Source organism: Rhinoderma darwinii, chromosome 1, assembly GCF_050947455.1.
Source record: "Rhinoderma darwinii isolate aRhiDar2 chromosome 1, aRhiDar2.hap1, whole genome shotgun sequence".
Classification (NCBI taxonomy): domain Eukaryota; kingdom Metazoa; phylum Chordata; class Amphibia; order Anura; family Rhinodermatidae; genus Rhinoderma; species Rhinoderma darwinii.
Window position 1 is genome coordinate 551,764,178 of NC_134687.1, and position 22,921 is coordinate 551,787,098.

At 44.0% G+C, this 22,921-nt stretch overlaps 1 protein-coding gene across 1 annotated transcript in view; it reads left to right on the plus strand.

Annotated features, from left to right (window-relative positions):
• Nucleotides 1–22,921, plus strand: part of BDP1 (BDP1 general transcription factor IIIB subunit) — a 121,061-nt gene that overhangs the window by 65,461 nt on the left and 32,679 nt on the right. Inside the window, exons 18-29 of the mRNA XM_075847521.1 lie at nt 1,072–1,229; nt 1,469–1,583; nt 6,749–6,819; nt 8,044–8,266; nt 8,688–8,803; nt 8,934–9,150; nt 15,664–15,734; nt 16,577–16,799; nt 17,499–17,614; nt 17,747–17,963; nt 19,242–19,348; nt 22,348–22,531. Of these exons, the coding sequence (XP_075703636.1) occupies nt 1,072–1,229; nt 1,469–1,583; nt 6,749–6,819; nt 8,044–8,266; nt 8,688–8,803; nt 8,934–9,150; nt 15,664–15,734; nt 16,577–16,799; nt 17,499–17,614; nt 17,747–17,963; nt 19,242–19,348; nt 22,348–22,531 (1,818 nt within the window). The remainder of the gene's footprint in view (nt 1–1,071; nt 1,230–1,468; nt 1,584–6,748; nt 6,820–8,043; nt 8,267–8,687; nt 8,804–8,933; nt 9,151–15,663; nt 15,735–16,576; nt 16,800–17,498; nt 17,615–17,746; nt 17,964–19,241; nt 19,349–22,347; nt 22,532–22,921) is intronic.

Consider the following 22,921-nt stretch of genomic DNA (forward strand, 5'->3'; position numbering starts at 1 on the left):
GTTTATGGAACAAGGTGTTTATACTGAATTATCTTGCTGTAATAGCGGCATAATAGGCGTCATGCAGGGAAAATGTGAGATTACATGACACCCATTCGAATGAGGGGAAGTCCTTCTTTGCAGAGGTTCTTTTTTCTGGCTAATAGAAGTCCGGAGTGCGGGTCCCCCTCAATTATGTTCATATGCCCAGTTGGGTCATATGGACAGTGTTTGTTCTGATGGGACAACCCTTTTAACCCGTTTGTGACCGCCAATACGCCTTTTCACGGTGGCCACTAACGGGCTTTATTCTGATGCATACGCCTTTTCACGGCGCTGCATCAGAATAAATTATCGGCGCGGTGCGGAGGAAAAACTCCCTGCTCTCAGCTACCTCCGGTAGCTGAGGGCTTGGAGCAGCACTGCTCGAGCGGGTGAATCGTAATTCGCCCGTTTAACCCCTTAACTGGGGCGCTCAATAGAGAATGCCACTTTGAAGTGGCTTTGGAGGGAGGTAGCTACCTCTCCCAGCCCACCAGCACCCTGCATGCGATCGCAGGGTGTCGGTGCTCTCTATGGCAGCCGGTGGCCTAACATAGGCCCCCACGTCTGCCTGTAGTGGATGCCTGCTAGGCTATGCCAGAGGCAGGACCTAGCAGATGCCTGTCTGTTTTACACTGACAGGCAATAATGCAGAAGTATTGCAGTGTATTATGAAAGTGATCAAACGATCACAGAGTGAAGTCCCCTGGTGGGACTAATAAAGAGGTTTAATAAAGTTAGATAAATAAATAAAAACCCCAAAGATAGAAAAAAATGCCTAAGGTGGGAATAACCCTTTAAAGGTATTGTCTCACTATGACCAGCCCTGCTGAAGAGAAAGATTGCCTCCAGATATGGCCAGCAACACAAATGAAGTATTACATGCTGCCATTCAAATCAAAGGTTGGGTCCGCCAGTGTGCGATGTCATGTAAAACTGTACAATGAAGAAAACGGCACGTTTGGGTGAAATCATCATAATTTTATAAAGTGTTTTTTTTTTGTTTTTGTTTTTGTTTGTTTTTTTATATATTTTTTCCGTTCGCTTAAGAAAGAAGAAATTGAAGTTTCGTCAATCGATAAGGACATTCTTGACAATTCTTTCAATGTACAAGTTTTTTCTTCTGTTAAACTGGATTCCGAGTCTGGCCTGTCACAGAAAGAGGACACCAACACTGTACAGGAAGAGTGTCATAAGGGAGATATCAGGTAAGATTTGTAGAGTTATTGTTTTAATCGAACTTTAAAGCAAGTCTGACGTGTACAATGGCACTGGATATTGGCGTTGGGCCAGTGGATATTGACGTTAGGCCATTAGGCGGCTACATCTTCCTGCTATATGTAATGTGTAGTTTCTGCGGTGTATGAGGAGTGTAGTTTATTATAGAGACAGTTTGTGTGTAATGTAAATGACGAGGGTTGTTTATATTCAATATTCTTCCCCACAGTAAAGCGAAATCTTCTCTACCTGTTCGAGGACGTTCGAGACCAAAGCCAAACCTAACTAGGGCTCAAGCCAAGAATAAGTCTTCAGATACAGAGCAAGAAAGTCAACATTCAAAGGTATGTGTATTCATTTAATTCTTATGTTAAATTCATTTTTTTTATCATTCCCAGTGAAAACGCGCCAAAAAACGTCTGAATATGCCTCCCATTGGTATCAATGGGAGGCGGAGGCGTTTTTTTCTCAGGAGCGGAAAAAGTCTCATGGGGAAAAAGAAGTGACATGCCCTATCTTTGGCCGTTTATGTCTCTGACCTCCCATTGACATCAATGGGAGGCAGAGAAAGCGTATTTCGCGGCGTTTTTTTGCCAGTGGCGCTTGATGGCTGCGGGTAAAAAACACGGCAAACGGCGTGCAGGCAGATCAAAATCAAGAATTTTCTGCCTGCAAAAAACTCTGTGAACATACTCAAATTGCAGTTGTATGCACTGTGAATGGTAGTTCTTCTGTGGTAATGAAAGCCATTTCTCGTCCGTGTCATAACTAAATTTCAATGTAGTCAATCTGAACTGCTGTGGAACTACTGTGCCAACTGCTTGAGGCCTAGACCGCTTATCAGTGAACCAATTCCAACAGTGCCCCATGCCCAGTTCTCGAAACTGAGTGGGCATGCTCTCTGTCTACGGTGGTATTAGATCTCTCCAAGTCTCATTATCGTTATGGTAGGGAAAATGTCACCACAAACCCAGGCTGTACCCTCACATTCTGAGCATTCTTCCTCCGTGGACCTGTTTTGCGGCAGACCACTAAAATGAGCAAGAACTGCCCAGTCTCGTCAACCTTCTGTATCACCAACCAAGAGGGCTGGGCTCTTATTTTTATTCTCAAAAGACTAGGATCGATCGGAGGGTAAGGTCTCTAACTCTGATTAACCGATTGACAAGGGGCAAACATCAAAACTCTCCTCCACAGTAGATCACCTTATTGCGACTGTCAAGGAGATGATCAATGTTCGAGATAAGTATTCTCACACCTCTTGGCAAGGTATTTTCTTTTGGAGACTGGGTTAAGCTCCAAAATTTCCCTCTCGCCCAGAATTTGAAGAGACCCTTTCAAAAGAATGAGCCTTTCCGGATGTGCTATTTAATAAACCAAAGCATTTGGATTTGTACCCTTTTCCTGATGACTCTAAAAGTGGATGTCTTCTGCAGTTGATCCTTCAGTCTCATCTGGCAAAACACACCAAAGCCCATGGCAGATACATCTTCCTTCCAGGATCACAGATACAGATGGAGTCCTTCGCAAAATCTTCTTTCAAGGCCGCTGGCTCAGCTCTGTGGGCAATGTTTGCCTCCTCTTAGGTGACCGGGGCTGCAACAGAATGGACAAAATTACTCCACCAGGTATCCTTTCTGGTGAATCTAACAAGCCTAGAAAGCCTTACAAATACTAAATGCAGGAAAGTACATCTGCGAGGCAAACTTATATGCGCATAGAATAATGGCCTGTTCTTCGACACTTTCTGTGGTCGTTCGCTGGACTCTGGCTGAAACGCTGTTCAGTGGACGCGGTCTCCAAAAGAAAATCCCTAACTTCTCACCCCTTGACAGGATCTCGTCTTTTTGGTGCCCGCCTAGATGAGATGATCTCTGAGGCCACAAGTGGTAAGAGCGCTTACCTGTCACAAAATAATTCTACCGGCCCAAACTAAAAAAATGGGACGCACTCCATTCCGCTCCTTTTGTTGATTCTTGAGCCCACAACATGCTTACCAGCAGCAGAACTCTCAAGACCAGAGAAATAAAATGTGATTCAGACCACGCCACCCCCAAAGTCCAGGACTGCATGAAGGACATTCACCACCCAGGTGTTAGGCGGCTGAATTTGTTTTGAGATGTCTGATTTTCTCCGGTCCAAGAGGCATGGGTGTGCAAGGTCATATCACAGGATACTAAATAGAGTTCGCCGCTTTAACACCGACTTGTTTTTTCCCCACAGTTCCACCAACTTCTCCTTCCAAGGGCTTTTTTCTGGCAGTACATTCCCTTCTCTCCCAGGGAGTGATTGTACCAGTTCCTCAACAGGAATGCTTCAGGGGTTTCTATTCAAACCTCTTTATGAACCTATAGAAAGCAAGGTACTGTTCGGCCAATGTTGGACCTTAAGCGCCTTCACAAGTATGTCAAACCTCATGGCTTCCAGAAGGAATCTGAGTTCAGTAATGGAATGATGGGAATTCCTATCTTCGGTGGACATCAAGGATGCGTACCTTATCCCAATTTGCGAGTTCCACCAGCATTATTTTCACTTTGCTATTTTAGAGCACCATTGCCAATTTGTGGAGCTCTTTTTGGATTGGCACAGACACCACAGGTGTTCACAAAGGTTCTCTTAGCGGTAATGTCCCTTCACTTCCAGGGATTTGTGGTCATACTCTGTCAAGATGTGGTCCAGGTAAAGGCTCAGTTCCTGTCGACCAACCTGGAGGGTCTTCAGATCGCTCTCAATCGTTGTCCTGCTTTGGCTGGATAATCAATCGCTCCAGATCATCTCTCTCCCCATCTCGTGCCTTGCTTTTCTTTGGCATGTGTTTAGACACAGCCCTGGCCAGCATTCTTCTTCCATGAGAGAAGCTCCTCTCCCTCCAACAAAAGATCTGTTCTATCCATAGCCCCCATCTGGTTTTCATTTGGTATTGCATGAGGTTTGTGGGTCTGTTGTCTCCTCCTTGAAGGTGAGTCCTTACGCTTAATTTCACACTCCCGCCCCCTTTAACAGGTGGTATTGGCATGATCATACTACTTCCCCCATCAGTCCGACAATTGCTCTGGTGGTGGCCGCTCTCCCTAACTTGACTCTGGGGTGCTCCTTCCGTCCTCTCCAATGGAAGGTTCTGACGACGAACGTAAGCCTCTAGAGCTCGGTAGGAGTCATTCAATCTCAAGCAGTTCAGGGTGTATAGTCAGCTCAGTAATCGTCTCTCCCATTCAACGTCTTGAACTTCGAGCCATTCTCCTGTCCCTCCAAAATCGGACTCCTCTTCCGGAGGGCTTTCCAGTGCGGACTTGGTTTTTATTTTGAAAAACGATCATTTTTGAGCAATTTTAGATTTATGCTAATTAGTTTCTTAATGACCAACTGGGTGTGGTTTTTATTTTGAAAAACGATCATTTTTGAGCAAGTTACGAGCAATTTTAGATTTATGCTAATTCGTTTCTTAATGACCAACGTGGCGTGTTTTTACTTTTTACCAACTGGGCGTTGTGAAGAGGAGTGTTGACCAATCAGTGGCATACACTTCTCATTGTTCCAGCCCATTGTTACAGTGTGATTGTGCAGTGAAAGAAGCTGGGCTGGAACAATGAGAAGTGTATGCCACTGATTGGTCAGCGTCATACACTCCATTGTTCATGTCATTGTTCCAGCCCAGCTTCTTTCACTGCACAATCACACTGTAACAATGGACTGGAACAATGAGAAGTGTATGATGCTGATTGGTCACTGATTGGTCAGCGTCATACATTCCTCTGTACAACGCCCAGTGGGTCAAAAGTAAAAACACGCCCAGTTGGTCATTAAGAAACTAATTAGCATAAATCTAAAATTGCTCAAAAATGATCCTTTTTCAAAATAAAAACCACTGCTGTTATCTATATTACAGCGCCAATCAGATTATGTAGGAGATAGGGCACTTATAATCTGGTGACAGAGACTCTTTAAGGTGGAAGTTGGACCGGAAATTCTTTTCACCCTGATTTAGTCCTGTAGTTCCTGGTACGCAGACCTGGTCATTCTCCTGGCCGATGCACTCTGCCATTTTTGACACGGCTTTCTCTCTCAATGTCCACTCTTCCACCCGAGTTTAGTTATGCTTTGTTTAACAGCCTGGCTGTTTCAGCTGCCGTACTGAGATATTGGGGTTTGTTGGGAGCAGGTTATCCAAATCATACTGAAAGCTTGGAGGCTTTTGTCATCACGAATTCACCACTGGAAAGCTTCTGGTGTGCAGAAACACATTTTCCACCAATGCAGTTCTGCCTCTCTCGCCTTCCTCCAAGAGGGTCTGGATATGAGCCTGGCTCTGAGCTCCCTCAAGGTCAAGTTTCCATCCTTTTAGTTCCTTTAGAACCCCCTAGTTCTTCACACTTTTTTTTGCACGAAGTGGCACATGTGGTTCCAACTACGGCCAGCTTTCGTTTTCTTGGGATTTTAACCTGGTTCTTGAAGCGATGCAGGCTTCCTTATTTGGGTCTCTCTATCATTTCACTTAATTTTCTGTTTTTTGTAAAGTGGCAGAGAACAGGATTTAATTCTAAGTAACAAAAATGTATTTTTCTATGAACCAAGAGGAAAACCATGCGTGCAATGCTGTATGATCATAAATCAGAGAAGATTCGTATATGCCCCCTTTCTTCAGATTGACTTCTTAGTTGAGTTTCTAAGCATTCAAGCTTTTTCACAAGGCAGTATTTCGGTCAGTATTTTTGCATCCGCATTTAAAAGCCCAAATCAGAAGTGGATGCAAAACATGGAAGAGGTGCAAACCTTTCCATTATACTTTTGGTTTTTGTTTTTTTTCTGTGTAGGATCCACCAGTTCTGGCTTATAAATACGGATTCAAAATACTGAAAAAAATACTGTTGTGTCAAAGTGCCTTTAGACTGTGTGACCAGATGACCTATAAGGGGGTGGGAGGAAGGAGCGTTGACTAGTTCTAGGTTGGACAGTGAATCAATAGCGCTTGAACATACAGATTGTTTTTCCTTTTGTACTTTTTAAGGTCTCATTCTCACAATAGGGGTGAAGTGGGTGGCACCATGTAACAAACATGCTTCCAGTTTTTTTACAAACTAGCCATACAGTGAAGAGTAGGGTGAAATTGTTTCATTGACACTCTTGTAACTAAACTTTTTCAAATCTTTTTGGGTGAGTGCTTTTCGTTTCTGATCGGCTTTCCTCAGAGCGGTATATGGCCTCAAAAGAAAGTCTGAGTCCACACACCTCCCGCTTGGCTTTCCCAGGACTGCCGTTCAGAAACTAAGCAGTATAAGCGCTTCTGCTGCCTGTTTTTTCGATCGATGGGGTTCTCAGGGCTTGGACCCCCACCGATCAAAACTACTTACATGTTGCTATGTCATGTCAAAAGTTTAGTTACCCTCTAATCACTTTTAAATAAAACTTTGAAGGAATAAGGTACTGGTTCTTATAGTACAGCTCTACATGGATTTTTTTTTTTTAAAATGGATGTGTATATATGTTTACTACTACCTATATTATAAATCAGGTTGCACATGTTGGTACCAAGCCACCATCACAGAAACCTGGCAGAGACCAAGAAAATGAAGTTAAGCAAAGGTAAATATTAACGGTTTATAATCGACTAAGATTTATATTTATTTGTAAACTGTAGATAAGCCCACAAATGACTGACTCCAGTTCTATAAAAAGAAATGTAAAAAATGTTATCCAGATGTATATCTAACTAGAGTCCTCTCCATTCTCAGGGTTCATTAGCAGGACCCTCACTGTTCAGATGTTTATGGCATGTGAAATTGAACCCCGATAGGTAGTTCCAGCCTGAGAGCTTTGACCGCTAACACAGCTGCAAGAAGTCTGGCCTCGCTCTGCGTCCCTACTCTCCACTGCTCCTCTGTAGCTGCTCGCCACATCAAATTGTTAATAGAATGAATATTAAAGAGGCTCTGTCACCAGATTTTGCAACCCCTATCTCTTATTGCAGCAGATAGGCGCTGCAATGTAGATTACAGTAACGTTTTTATTTTTAAAAAACGAGCATTTTTGGCCAATTTATGACCATTTTTGTATTTATGCAAATGAGGCTTGCAAAAGTACAACTGGGCGTGTTTAAAAGTAAAAGTACAACTGGGCGTGTTTTATGTGCGTACATCGGAGCGTGTTTACTTCTTTTACTAGCTGAGCGTTCTGACGAGAAGTATCATCCATCCACTTCTCTTCAGAACGCCCAGCTGGCGGCAGATCACGCTGTGACGTCACTTCCCCAGGTCCTGCATCGTGTCAGACGAGCGAGGACACATCGGCACAAGAGGCTACAGATGATTCTGAAGCAGCATCGGCGTTAGCAGGTAAGTCGATGTAGCTACTTACCTGCAAACGCTGATGCTGCTGCAGAATCAACTGTAGCCTCTGGTGCCGATGTGGCCGACACGATGCAGGACCTGGGGCAGGAAGTGAGTGACGTCACAGATCTGCACTGCCAGAAGCTGGGCGTTCTGAAGAGAAGTGGATTATACTTCTCGTCAGAACGCCCAGCTAGTAAAAGTAGTAAAAACGCCCCGATGTACGCACATAATACACACCCACTTGTACTTTTGCAAGCCTCATTTGCATAAATACAAAAATGGTCATAACTTGGCCAAAAATGCTCGTTTTTTAAAAATAAAAACGTTACTGTAATCTACATTGCAGCGCCTATCTGCTGCAATAGCAGATAGGGGTTGCAAAATCTGGTGACAGAGCCTCTTTAAGTATTCAGGTTCCTCTTTCTATGCACCATCTCTCTGCTATGTCAAATGTATATGTAAGTATTTCTCTGTTTAGGGCCGAATCATCGTCTGGCTCTCAAGATGAATGTAGAAAATCCCCCATAAAACCTGCACCTTTAGCACGAGGCCGTTTCCAGACACCAAAACCCAGTCTAATAAAGGCATCGTCTAAGAAAGAAGCATTTAATGACCAGGAAGACTCCTCTGTCTCCCTCAGTGCTGGACATGCTGAGGAAGACACTGACAGAGACATTCAGAGTGATAATATTTCTGGAAAGGTATGTTACAGCTAGATTGTACCAGGACAGTTTACATATCAGAACATCTTTTCGTTTTTGGTATTCCCTTCAAGAACGGTGTAATACTTCTAATCTGCAGGAAATCATCATTGTGCCGATCTGCACAGGCGGTATTTGTATGTTGCAGTCACAATAATATATGCAGGGTTTTTATTTTGACTTTCTGTAATCCAAAACATATGTGATCGGTGTGACATAAGTAAAAGCAGTGTATAGATTACAACAACGTTACACTGTGCAATCCATCTGCTGAACTTGCAATGTACCAATAATGTAGCCGAGCCAAGATTGTCTTTACTTTTCATGGCAGGTAATTTAATGCCGCGGTCTTATGAACTTTTATACAAGGTCCTTCTTCATAATCCGGTTTTATTTCATAAATCGTGTCTCCCTTTTATAGCAAGAAAAGGAATCCTCAGTGAATACTGGGTCTGAATCTTCTCAAGATTGTTGTAAGTCGGAAAGCTTACATCGTCCATCCTTGACCCAAGACAGCACTGCGAATCACGATCGCTTGTAAGTGCTTCAATATTATGCCCTATATGCTGCTGGTTGGGATTTTTGTGATAATTTTGCTTTTTAATTAATATTATTTTACAATTAAATACAATTGTGCATCGTCTTCTTTTATTTTCTTATTACTTAGAACTGAACCACCCAGTATATCTGAAACTCAGAGCAGCAAATCTCCCATTAAACCTGCTCCTCTGGCTCGTGGACGGTTGCAGAAACCAAAGCCAAATCTGGTGAGAGTGACTGGACGGAAAGAAAAATTGAAAGAAAGCGAAAGCGTTGAGGCTGTATCTGAAGCTGATGAGAAGAGATCAGCGAGTGATCATTTGAATTTGCCTTGTGTAGAACATGTAAGTAGCAATATTGTGAATTAAACCACATGTCTGACAACCACACTTTATTGCATCATCAGGAGAAACGTTCAGACACCTAAAAATGATCTGGGAACTTGAGTTACCACAAAAAAATTACATGTAAATAAATGTGCTTTCAGCTTCCTTTTGTTTTCTCGTTATTCACTGGGGGGACACAGCACCATGGGTATAGGCCGCTGTCACCTGGGGGGTGGCTCTCCTGCGGGCACCGGGTGGAAGGAATTCCCACTGTTTCAGTGGACGCTCGCCATTTTGAAGGATGCTCTTTCCACCTCAGTAGATGCCTACCTCTCTGGTGGATGTTCCCCGCCTTGGTCAATTTGTCCCCTACTATTACCTCACTGGCGGTTGAGGATTCTGGACAGCTACGATACGCGTGTTCGCTTTCTGAAGGGGTGACAGGCTGCGCCTGGTGACGACTAACTGATAAGTGTGTCGTCTCGTCGCCCTGTCGTCCCCCCCCCCCCCCCTCCGGAGCTGCTGTGGAAGGGAAAGGAGCAATTCAAACTTGCCAGTGGGCTTTACGCCATTATACGAAGGGGATTTTTTATTCTGAGGTGTTGTGTCCATTCTAAGGGGTTTCTAACACTTATTTGCTGGCAAACATACTTTCAGCATTATCTTCAGTTTTCTACTCAAGCCGCGGCGTTTCGCTGGCGGCGCCATAAAATTAGACCCTGCTTCTGTACTTTGCTAACCCTCAAGATGGCCACGCCCCCTCACGCTCCTCGCCGCCCCGCTGTCTTCCCACGCCGTTTCTCGCATTCTGATTGGTCACCGGCAGTGAACGCCAGAGTACACTGAGCCGGTGTACTGAAGTCATCCAGTGCTGGAAATGTTCCTGCTTCATGGGGGACACAGCACCTAGGGGCTCTGGTAGGATAGCCATTGGCTATAGTGTTTTTTGTTTTGTTTTTTGTAAAATTCTCATAATATGTCTTCAAAGAACTAAGTTCCTAAGACACAACCCGCCCCCCCCTTCCCCCCGCCATTGTAATGCACTTTTCATGTACGCGGCGCAGTACAATGCGGGCAGCCTGACCCAGTCTGTATTTAGTGCCCTCTGTCTAAACCGCTACAGGATTCCCCAGCTCCCACAGTTGGTGACTATATTACCCCTCCAATGGGCGGCTTCCCGCACCCGGGCGATTTGATCTCGCCCGCCTGTCTCCGGTCACAGCGGATGCCTTACAATGCCTTACTTAGCACTTAGCGTCACAGTTGTCTGACCCGATCAGGTACCACAGTCCATTCAGGCCCCCAGACATTCTTCCCTGGATTACTCGTTCTAGTTCTCCCTGTGCATCCCGCATGCGGGCCAGGAATTGAAGGAGATATTCTTCCTCTGATTTCTCTTTAGATAAAAAAAACTGCAGGCATCTTTCATTCTTTTCATTCATGAGTTACATCTGAACCAGCGTCTACAAGGGAAGTCTCTCCGATTCTGAGTTTGAGTGTAATAGGCGACCCCCCCCCCCACCCCCCCTCTGTCAAAACCCGTAGGATCTGGAAAGACCAAATTGTTTTCCGATGCATGGAAACATCCTGACCGGTCTATGCATGTGTCTAAGAGTGCGGACTACACGTTTCCTTTCTCTGATAAGTGTATTATCAAATGGTCCGCTCATCCCAAGGTAGATGCTCCCATGGCCTGGCTTTGTGAAAATACTACCTTAACAGTTGATGCGAAGGTGGAGTCTTTTGAAAAAAACACTTTCGGCGTGGCCGCGGCTTCAGTTGGGCCCCCTTTTGCAGCATATTGGGTTAACTTGGCTAGTATTGAACTAGCTACTCAACTACAGGACTCTTGATTCAGGAGGCTTTTGTGGATATTTCCCTGCTAGCTGCACAGCTTTTGCAGATGTCTGTATCTATGACATCTCTGTATAAGCTGCCCGATGGTCGGCTAAGGCCATGGCAAATGCGGTAGCTGTCCGCAGGGCCATTTGGACTAGGAACTGGGATACTGACCGTGCCTCTAGGTAGGTTTTCGCACTTCCATTTGCCCAGGATCTGCTTTATGGCGCTGACCTGGTCCAAGTAATTTCTGAGGCGACAGGAGGAAGGAGCACTTTACTTCCACAACATCATCAAAGGCGACGCCCAGTTCCCTCAGTCAGAAGACATAGGTGGTTTTGTTCATTTCGGTACTCTGCTCCACGTCAGAGGCAGAACTTGTGTGACTCCCTGTCCCTCCGAGCATAGAGACCTTCCTTCCGGCCTAGAAACTCCTGGCAGCCCTGGAACAGACCCGTTAGACCTGCTCCGGCACAGCGGACCTCCACAGCCTGAAAATGTGCCCTCACCCGAGCTGCTTCCTCGGGTGGGGGGATAGCTGCTCTCCTTCCAGGAGACATGGCTCAAAAATGTCGAAGATGCCTGGTTGCGGGATGATGCCGACCCAGGCTACAAAATAGTTTTCTTCTCGCATTCTCGGGTGGTTTTTCCTGTCCGTGCCACTTCAGGGCCCAGGTTTTTTTTTTTTTCAAGCCACTCAAAGCCTCCTCCAATAAGGAGTAACTGTCTCATTACCAACTCCAGAACAAGTCACTGTTCAAGGGGTTCTATTCAACTCTTTTCACAGTACAAAAGGACAGATCTCTATGACCTATATTGGATCTAAAACGTCTTAATCGACTTGTGAAGATTTTAAGGTTCTGTGAAGGATCCCACTATGTATATTTGTGTGCTTGCAAAAATTATTATTATTCTTACATAAAGCTTCTCAGTATATCATATTCTGCTATAATGCTATGTAGTATGATAAGATGGCACAAGATGGCGCCGGAGCATGAGACAATGCCCTGGAATGTGAAAAAAGCAACATGGAGTTTTAACCCACAAACTTATTGAACAAATAAGAAAAGGGCATGTTTGAACAAGAACCAATTAGCACCTTGGAGGTGTCACAAGATCATATACTGATAATTGACGCCATTTTTGCTATATAAGTTTTGCATTGTTTTAAATAAAGTTGTTGTGCTCCTATCTCATCGAGAGAGGATATTCTACCTGAGCTCTGCTTCTGGTGTAATTCTTCCCGCGCTACTCGGTGAAAACCAGGCTGACTAACTGGGAACGAGGATCTAAAACTTCACAGTTTCACATGGAGTCTCTGCGACGAGCTTTTGTCTTCAATAGACATAAATCATGCTTCTCTTTATGTTCCCATTGCTCAAGTACATCAGCATTTTCTGCGCTTTTCAGTAGGTTCAGATTTTACAGTTTGTGACCCTCTCCTTCGTGCCGGCCACGGCTCCAAGGTTCTTCACCAAGGTCATGGTTGCCCACATGGCTCTCCTCCGATCCAGGGGAATAGCGGTTATCCCATACTTGGATGATCTTTTGGTGAAGTATTTCCATACAGGGCAACTTGCACAGTCTCCACATTACACAGGATTGTCTCAGCAGATTTGGGTGACTGATCAACAGCACAAGACATCTCTCACTCCTTCTCAGAGAATGGAGTTTCTAGGGATGGTACTGGATACAGAGGCAGCCAGGGTATACTTACCCAAGGCCAAGATCACTACTCAGGGAGTGACCGTACTCTGCAGGAGGACTCCTTGCTCCAACTGTTTCTGCATGAGCGTTTTGGGGATGATCGTCTCAACCTCCAAGGCAGTCCCATTTGCTCAACTTCAATCCGATCTCTATAGCTGGCGATTCTATCTTGTTGTGACAAGTCTCCGGACTCCTTGGATCTGATGATCCATCTGACCCTTTCAGTCAAGAAGGAGCTGCTGTGGTGGATGTGTTTCTCCAACATCTCTCAGGGAAAACCCTTCAAAACTCTCCACTGGCCGGTCATCACAACGGACACAAGTTGGTCCGGCTGTGGCGGGGGGGGGGGGGGGGGGGTCTTCGGCTGCCTTACAGTCCAGGGCACCTGGTCTGACTCGGAAGCTTAGCTCCAGATCAACATCTTGGAGCTGAGGGCCTTCTTCCTGGCCCTGTATCACTGAACTAATAGTCTCCAGGGTCTTCCAGTGAGGATACAGACAGACCATACTACAGCAGTGGTGTACCTCAGTCATCCGAGATGTACAAAAAGCGGGATTGTATGGATAGAATCCGCCAGGATCCTTCAATGGGCAGAACAAAATGCCCCAGCAATCTCAGCAGTGCACAAGCCAGGAGTAAACAACTGGGAGGTGGATTACCTGAGCTGGGAATGCCGGGATCCCCGAGAATGGTCTCTTCATTTAGAGATTTTTTTTATATTTTTTACCGCATTTGCGTTCGGTGGGGCTTCCAGGATGTGGATCTCTGCCTCTCACGTCAATCACAAGTGCCCGAACTACGTCACCAGAACTAGGGACCTCAAGGCAATAGGAGTCGACGCTCTTGTTCTCCCCTGGTTGTCCTTCAACCTCCATCTTTTTCTGCCCCTTCCACACCTGCCTCGAGTGCTGAAGAAAGACAAGGATGCAGGAATTCCAACTATTCTGTTGACACCAGACCGGCCTCTCAAAGCTTGGTACGCGGATCTCATGCTTCTGTTATCAGATGCCCTGTGGCCGCTTTTTTTTCTGCGGCTCGACCTTTCCCAAGGACTGATGTTCTACCCTGTGTTACCTCGGCTGCATTTGACTGCTTGGCTGTTGAAACCGTGGGTTTGAAGTTCAAAGGTATTTTTGATCTGGTCATTCAGACCATGATTAAGGCCCAGAAGTCTCAATCCCAAAGGATTTACCATCGTACTTGGTTGGCTTATTTTAGGTTGTATGAATCCCATCAGTTTCACCCCCTTTGTTTTTCCATCCCGTGAATTCTGGCTTTCCTTCCAGGTGATTTTTGGATCAGGGACTCAGATTGGCTACTCTAAAAGGGCAGGTTTCAGCCCCATCTCTATTTTCCCACGTGTTTTGGCTTTCCGCGCTCCTCCTTATTGGTCTCCTCTGGCACCTTGGGATCTAAATCTGGTCCTTGACGCTCTCCAGGCTGCAGCCTTTGAACCTCTGCGGGAAGTCTTCCTCAGGATATTATCATGGAAGGTAGTTTTCCTTGTGACGATCACCTCTATCTGTAGAGTTTCTGAACTAGCAGCCTTGTCCTGGGAACCTCCCTTTACCGGTTTTCATAGGGACAAAGTGTTATAGGGACAAAGTGTTAAGTGTTTCTTCCCAAGGTGGTTTTCTCCTTCCATCTTAATGGAGGATATTTGTCATAAACCTTCTCGTCCACGAGAGCATGCCTTACACTGCTTGGATGTCGTTAGAGCCCTTCGAGTCTACATTGCAGCTACAAAGTCCTTCCTGAATTGTTGTTCCTGAGGGCCCTCGTAAGTCCAATTGCTAGCTGGATACGGTTGGCCACTAAAAGGGTCCTACTCTGCTAAGGGTAGGGAGCCTCCCTGCCGGGTCACTGCTCATTCTACTAGGACAGTTGGGGCCTACTGGGTGGTGGGACATGAGGCTCCTGCCCTTCAGGTCTGTAAAACTGTCACCTGGTCCTCGTTACATACATAATTGTTAGAGGTTTTACCAGATCCATTCTTGGCATTAGCCGATGCTAGTTTGGGTCAGATGGAGTTGCATGCAGCCGTGGTTTGGGCTGCTCGCATGGCTGAGTTACATTGTCAGTACGGTTGAAAAAAAGACATGGGGATGGGGAAAAAATTCTACACATTCATATAGGTGCTGATATCTTTTCGTTCTAGGAAATTATCTAAGCCTTTTTTAAAGCCATCTACTGTCCCTGCTGTGAGCAGCTCCTGCGGTAGGCTATTCCACAGATTCACAGTTCTCACAGTAAAGAAGGCTTGTCACCTCTGCAGGTAGAAACTTTTTTTTTTTTTTCCTCCAGACCAAGGGAGTGCCCCCTTCTCTTTTGAGGGGGTTTTACATGGAACAGGTATTCACTATATTTCTTGTATGGGCCATTCATATATTTATATAAGTTAACCATGTCACCCCTTAGTCATCTCTTTTCAAGGCTTTATAGATTTAATTCTTGTAATCTTTCCTCATAACTTAGATTCTCATGCCTCTAATTAGTTTAGTTGCTCTTCTTTTTTATTTTTTCCAACTCCAGGGCATCCTTTCTATGAACTGGAGCCCAGAACTGAACTGCATATTCTAGATGAGGCCTTACTAATGCTTTGTAAAGTGGTAATATTACATCCCTGTCCCGCGAGTCCATGCCTCTTTTAATACACGACAATATCCTGCTGGCCTTTGAAGCAGCTGATTGACATTGCATGCTGTTATTTAATCTATGATCTACACGTACACCCAGATCCTTCCCAACGAGTGACTCCCCCAGTGTAGCTCCCCCTAGGACATATGATGCATGCAGATTGTTGGTACCCAGATGCATAGCTTTACATTTATCTACATTAAACCTCATTTGCCAAGTGGATGCCCAAACACTTAGTGTGTCCAAATCGGCTTGCAATTTACTGATGCTTATAGTACAGCTCTAGGTGGATTTGTTTTTTTAAATTGATGTGTAGAGATGTTAACTACTACTTATGTTCTACATCAGGTTTCACATGTTAATACCAAGCCACCATCACATAAACCTGGCAGAGACCAAGAAAATGAAGTTAAGGAAAGGTAAATATTAACTGTTTATAATCGAGATTTATATTTATTTGTAAACTGTAGATAAGCCAACAAATGACTGACTCCAGTTCTATAAAAAGAAATGTAAAAAAAAAGATCCAGATATATATGTGGTCGCAATGGTACCACTACGCCTTGATTTCTGTGGGTTCAAAATTTGAAGAAGGTATATATGAGCTCGGTGAGTCAAGCACACAGACTAAATTCTCAAAAGGAAAGACTCCAATTTATTATCATATACAGTGTATATATAAGAGACCTAGAACAAAGAGCATAACTCATAGGGGGTAATCTGCAAAGAGAGAATCCCTCCATCTGACCTTGATAAATACAGAAAAGAGTGAATTCCCTTGTACGAAGCACGTGATCACTAAATGTTACTTGCATGAACTGTTTTACTGCCAAGAAGAAATAACTAAGTAATCTGCAGATTATTATTACAAGGCAAACTGAAAGACAAAAATGAATATCATACTGTGCAGTGTATACTGACACAAAACATGGAATTTTGAATTTATTCCTTCACATATACAATTTATACAGTATCTATCTAGAGTCCTCTCCATTCTCAGGGTGCATTAGCAGGACCCTCACTGTTCAGATGTTTATGGCATGTGAAATTGAACCCCGATAGGTAGTTCCAGCCTGAGAGCTTTGACCGCTAACACAGCTGCAAGAAGTCTGTCCTCGCTCTGCGTCCCTACTCTACGCTGCTCCTCTGTAGCTGCTCGCCACATCAAATTGTTAATAGAATTAATATTAAGTGTTCAGGTTCCTCTTTCTATGCACCATCACTCTATGTCAAATGTATATGTAAGTATTTCTCTGTTTAGGGCTGAATCATCGTCTGGCTCTCAAGAGGATTGTAGAAAATCCCCCATAAAACCTGCACTTTTAGCACGAGGCCGTTTCCAGACACCAAAACCCAGTCTAATAAAGGCATCGTCTAAGAAAGAAGCATTTAATGGCCAGGAAGACTCCTCTGTCTCCCTCAGTGCTGGACATGCTGAGGAAGACACTGACAGAGACGTTCAGAGTGATAATGTTTCTGGAAAGGTATGTTACAGATAGATTGTACCAGGACAGTTTACATATCAGAACATCTTTTCAATTTTGGTATTCCCTTCCAGAACAGTATAATACTACGTTTTTATTGTGATTTTGTAGTACAGTACAAACGGTACCAAACAAACCCCAATCCCATAAACATAGTCCTGTTACAAAAGCATACAAAAAAGTACAATATGCAAGGAGTCAAGAATATTCCACATATCTTATTCAATATAATGTACTCTGTTTCCCACATATGCACATAAAAGGATATTTATGCAGTAATGTTAGAATCCTCATAACAGATCATCCCTCCTTCCTTAATATAGTCGCTATAGACATACATACATACATGTTGATCCACATCACAGCTGTTCCTCATATTGGATCAAACTATCTCCCTCCCCCTTAGAACTCAATGACACTGTGTAATACTTCTAATCTGCAGGAAATCATGATTGTGCCTATCTGCACAGGCGGTATTTGTATGTTGCAGTCACAATAATACATGCAGGGTTTTGATCTTGACTTTCTCTAAGCTAAAAACGTATCTGCTGAACTTGCAATGTACCAATAATGTAGCCAAGCCAAGATTGTTTTTACTTTTCATGGCAGGTAATTTAATGCCACTTTTTTATGAACTTTTATACAAGGTCCTTCTTCATAAACCGGTTTTATTTCATAAATCGTGTCTCCCTATTATAGCAAGAAAAGGAATCTTCCGTGAATACTCGGTCTGAATCTTCTCAAGATTGTTGTAAGTCGGAAAGCTTAAATCGTCCATCCTTGACCCAAGACAGCACTGCGAATCACGATCACTTGTAAGTGCTTCAATATTATGCCCTATATGCTGCTGGTTGGGATTTTTCTGATAGATTTTGCTTTTTTAATTAATATTATCTTACAATTAAATACAATTGTGCATCGTCTTCTTTTATTTTCATATTACTTAGAACTGAACCACCCAGTATATCTGAAACTCAGAGCAGCAAATCTCCCATTAAACCTGCTCCTCTGGCTCGTGGACGGTTGCAGAAACCAAAGCCAAACTTGGTAAAAGCTACTGGACAGAAAGAAGAATTAAAGGAAAGCGAAAGCGTTGAGGCTGTATCTGAAGCTATTGAGAAGAGATCAGTGAGTGATCATTTAAGGTCCTCTTTTGTGGAACATGTAAGTAGCAATATTGTGAATTAAACCACATGTCCGACAACCACACTTTAATGCATCATCAGGAGCAGCATTCAGCCATGTAAAAATGATATGGAAACTTCAATTATGACCACAAAAAAATGACATGTAAATAAACGCGCTTGAATTGGCCTTTTGTCTGAGGAAACTGGGTAACAAGTATGACCACCAATTCAGCGTCTTTTGTTTTTTATTCAACGCTAGATATTCAGGAGTCCTGCTAGTTGTGCATTGATTTGTCTGGGAAAGATGGTTATCAAACCCCTATGGGAAGCTGTCTGATATTTGTTGTTGCCCAGCTTTTCCATAAATGGCTGAGGGCAATATTAAAGGATAACTTAACTTACAGAAGTTTTGATTGGTCGGGATCTAAGCACTGCGACCCTCACCGATCACTAAAATGAAGGGGCAGAAGCACTTAGGTGAGTGTTGTGCTGCTTCGTTTCTAATCCGCTGTCCTCAGAGTGGTGTACGGACTTGTAGACTTTCTATTGAGTCCGTACACCACCACCTTGGCTTTCCGAGGAAAGTCGATCAGAAACGAAGTGGCAAAGCGCTCACCCGAGCGCTTCTGCCACTTCGTTTTAGAGATCGATGGGGGTCTCCGTGCTCAGACACCCACCGATTAAAACTTCTGACATGTCACTATTACATGTAAAAAGTTTTTTTTTTTTGTTTTTTTTTTAAAGTTTTGTAACCCTTTAACCGATTTTGCACAAGAGAACATCTTTTTAGCTTACATTTAAAGCATTACACCACTAGTACAATGCTCTTGCATCTGGTACATTTATGTTGCGTGGTTCCTTCTAAAGTAAATTTTAGGGTGCTTAAAGTCACTTAACTCTGTGTTAAAGGGTGTGTCCACATTTTTAACAACACTTTTCAGTTGATATATGGAATTAGTCTATATAAAAAGTTGAGTGACTTTGTAAGTAAACAACGTTATTTACCCTGTACTGATCTTGAGTTGCATCCTGTATTATACCCAGAGCAGCATTCACAATTCTTCTGGTTGTCATTGTGTATGTTTGCTTTAACATTGCTCTGTATGTATGGACTACTTGAACTACATGCTTAAATTTTGTTTATGATTAGGATGAATTCTAATACTCTGAAATTCTAAGAAGCTTGACATTTTTGAGTTTTCCCATTGTCCATCATTAACAGATGCACATAGTGCAGCGTGATTTGTCTAACTAGGCAATTTTTTCTGCTTTGTCATATTAGGATCTATCATTAACAGTATAATTATGATTGTAGCCTACAGAACTTGCGATAAAGGTTCCATCAGTAGAAAAACATGTGCAAGACGAGTGTAACTCAGAGAAACCAGACTCCATGCTGCCTCTGAAAGTAGACCGCGAGAAGTAAGTTTTATACAAACCGGAAGGAAAGTCCTTCTGTCGATCCTTCTTTTTATCTTTTTAGATTTTCCAGTGATGATATCTTAGACTATGCCTAAAAGGGATTAGGCAAAAGCACCTGCAATTTGGAGATTAGCTACTGTAGGTTAAATAGGCACCTTCCGTTAAATTTTCTGACGTTGAGCAGGGGCCTGAGATCATCGTCAGCTGTTGCGGCTGATCTACATACAGTCTGCAACGTGATAGACGGGTAGATAATGTATGATCTTTAGAGTAATCGGATCGGCCTTGGGGGCAGTGGCGTAACTACCGCTGTAGCAGCCGTAGCGGCTGCTACGGGGCCTGCAGCATGAGGGGGCCCGTGCCGCCCGCCGTCACGGGCCCCCCCTCCCATGGCTAGAGGCTCCGCTAGCAGCCGCTATGGCTGCTACAGTGCGACGCCACTGAGGGGGGGGGGGATACATGTGGGATCGCAGGGACGCCCAGCGATAAGGAGAACAGGGGACCGAAAGTCCCCCGAAGTTCTTCCATGACAGACCTCGGACTTCCGGAGTCTATGGAGGCAGCTCCATAGAAATGATTTGTGCACCGGTCGCGCTTGTTCGCATGCGTGACCAGCGCTCCTTTCATTTTTATTGAACTGCGCAGACGCCGGAAGTCCGAGGTTTGTCATGGAAGAACTTCGGGGGACTTTCGGTCCCCCGTTCTCCTTATCGCTGCCAGCGATCACACATGTATCCCCTATCCTGTGGATAGGGGATGCATGCCTTTTGTAGGACATGCATGTCTTTTTTTTTTTTTTGGGGGGGGGGGGGGTTGGGGGCTGCATGGTGTTACCTGCAGGGGGGGTTTAGGGCTGTATGGCGTTATCTACAGGGGGAGGGCTGTATGCCGTTATCTACAGGGGGAGGGCTGTATGCCGTTATCTACAGGGGGAGGGCTGTATGCCGTTATCTACAGGGGGAGGGCTGTATGCCGTTATCTACAGGGGAGGGGCTGTATGGCGTTATCTACAAGGGGGCTGTATGACGTTATCTACAGGGGGCTGTATGGTGCTGTATGGTGCTGTCTATAGGAGGTGCTGTGTGGCGGAATCTATAGGGAGGAACGATCTACAAGGGGGGGTTGTGTGATACCCAGGGGAGGGGGGGGGGGCCCAGTCAAAAGTTTGCTATGGGGCCCAGTCTTTCCTAGTTACGCCCCTGCTTAGGGGGTTTTTGTTAACTCTTTTTCGAACATGCAATAGATTTATAGATGGTATATTATGTATCTGATCTTGATATATGTGATGTTACTTTGTATTCGTGAGCATGCATACTTTGAAAGGGGGGAGCTTTATATGTATTGCGGTGCTGTATCGCAAATGTTTTGTTTTTGATGAAAGTAAAAAATTGATTTAAATTATTTTATTTTTTTCTGATGTAATATTCTAGAAGATGACTTGACATGTCTTTCCATTTTCATTATGGGGTTAACCTCTAGTTACACCCTTTGTTTGTTTTGTTGCTTAAACTGGTTGTATTCTGAAAACAACCCCTGTCTAGATGCCCTACTAGGGTATATAGATTTCATAAAGGTTGGTCTCCTGCTCGGGACCCTTCTCTAAGCCAGAACGGTGAACTGGTCCCTGCGCACCGTAGACCTCAATTATTCTTGCTTCATAGAGTTTATCGTACTCCGGTGTTGTTGCAAAAAATGGGCCTTCGACCGGATGCAGGATGCCCACGATGGTCGGAGGACTGGGCGGATCTTATCCATATGATGTGGGGGTGTTCCGTCCTGCAAGGGTATTGGGAAGAAGTATTTGCGTTGGTTGATAGGGTTTTTGGTCTCCAGGTGCCGCTTGTTCTGCGAGTGGGTATTCTGGGGTATGTAGATCTTGATGTTCCTGTTTTACAAAAACTGGAAATTCAAAAGATATTGTATCAGGCTCGTAAGCTGATAGCTATGGGTTGAGTGGATTCCTTTGTCCCGACACACAGGGAGTTGCTTAATCGTGTGAATAGTATTATTCTGATGGAGAGGGGGATAGATATCAAACTTAGTGCTCCCAGAAAGTTTGAAGGTCAATGGACCAATTGGGTGAGGTCGCCGGGGTTGCCGTCTACCTCTCTTGTAAACGCTCTACGTCATGGACTTCTACAATAATTTCATTATTATTTGTTGTGGATTTAGAAGGGGGTTTGTGTGCAGGTGGAATAGGGTTGGGAGATCTGTTGTGCTCAGGTGGATTATTGCTGGGCATAGTACTCTTTGCATGTGGGTGGGATATGTTGGGGGGGGGGGGGATGTTGTCTTATGTACTGAATGTTTGTATACTTTGAAAACGGTGTCAATAAAAACTATTTGATTTAAAAAAACAAAAGCAAAAAAAAAAACTGGTCCCTATCTGCCGAACACATGCATTACAGGGATGACCTTTCATTTCTAGGGCTGCTCTTGTAAGCCTGTTCAGATGCAGCTTCCCCAGCGATGACTGCTGATCCTATAGAAAAGCTGCATTTTAATATCTCCACCAGTAACCACTGGAATATCCTGCGTTTAGTTGGCTCCTCTCCTTGCACCCACTAATCCAGCTCTTTTTAGATTGTTACAGGAGCCTGAATTTAAAAAGCTCAGTTATAGCTACCGTAGTCTTTCATTTCATTGAGCGTGGTCATATTCGGCAATTTGTTATACTTTCATAAAAATATTTATGATGCTTTAGAATGAACTTCTTTCAGTTTCTGGACAAAGTGAGGATGTTGTGAGGAGTAAACTGTAGTCCGAACATCGTTCTATTACCTACTCCATAACTTTGTACAAATATAATTCCCTAAACAAATATTCATCATTCCTGCTTTGTACCTCTCCTGCAATTTTATTGTGAAACAAAAATCCACATCAAGCGTAAATGAGAGATACTCTCCATGTCCAATTTTCAATCCGGTCTCTTCTCGAGCGTTTATGAAATTCAATCCTTTGCTGTACACGTTGTATGAATATATTGCATTTCTTGTTAGTTTGGCAGAAGAACCAAATACACCGCTGAAACCCGCAGTGTTACCGAAAGGCCGATTTCGGAAGCCAAAACCAAATCTCGGTCGGGCAGCAGTCCAGGTCGGGCTGATTTCACAGGATGAGCCAATGTCTAAAGCAGAGACCTGTGCAGAGAGCACTCTGGAATCTAAAGACGCCACCTCAAATGTAAGAGACCCTTTGCTCACATTTATCATTTAGACCAGGTAGGAACATTTAAAGGGGTTTTCCAGGAATACAAAATTTTTGTACTACTCTGTCAAAATTAAATAGACTTCCTAATATGCATTCTGTCAAAAATCGAAACACATTTGTTCCTATTCACCCTACCTCTGGCCAGCCGGAAGTTCTGCTTTTCATTCTAGTCAGTTTTTTTTTTTTTTTTTTGCTTCGACACCTGCTCATGCACGAGCGTTCTTATGCAGACAGACCTGTGTCGATACCTCACTCAGTAACGTAACAACACGTTCTTGAGTAATTATCCCCCCCCCCTGTATTTCTCTCTTCTCCCTCCCTGCTAGTTCTCCCTTCCCCTTTAGTGTGTAATCCCGCCCATCC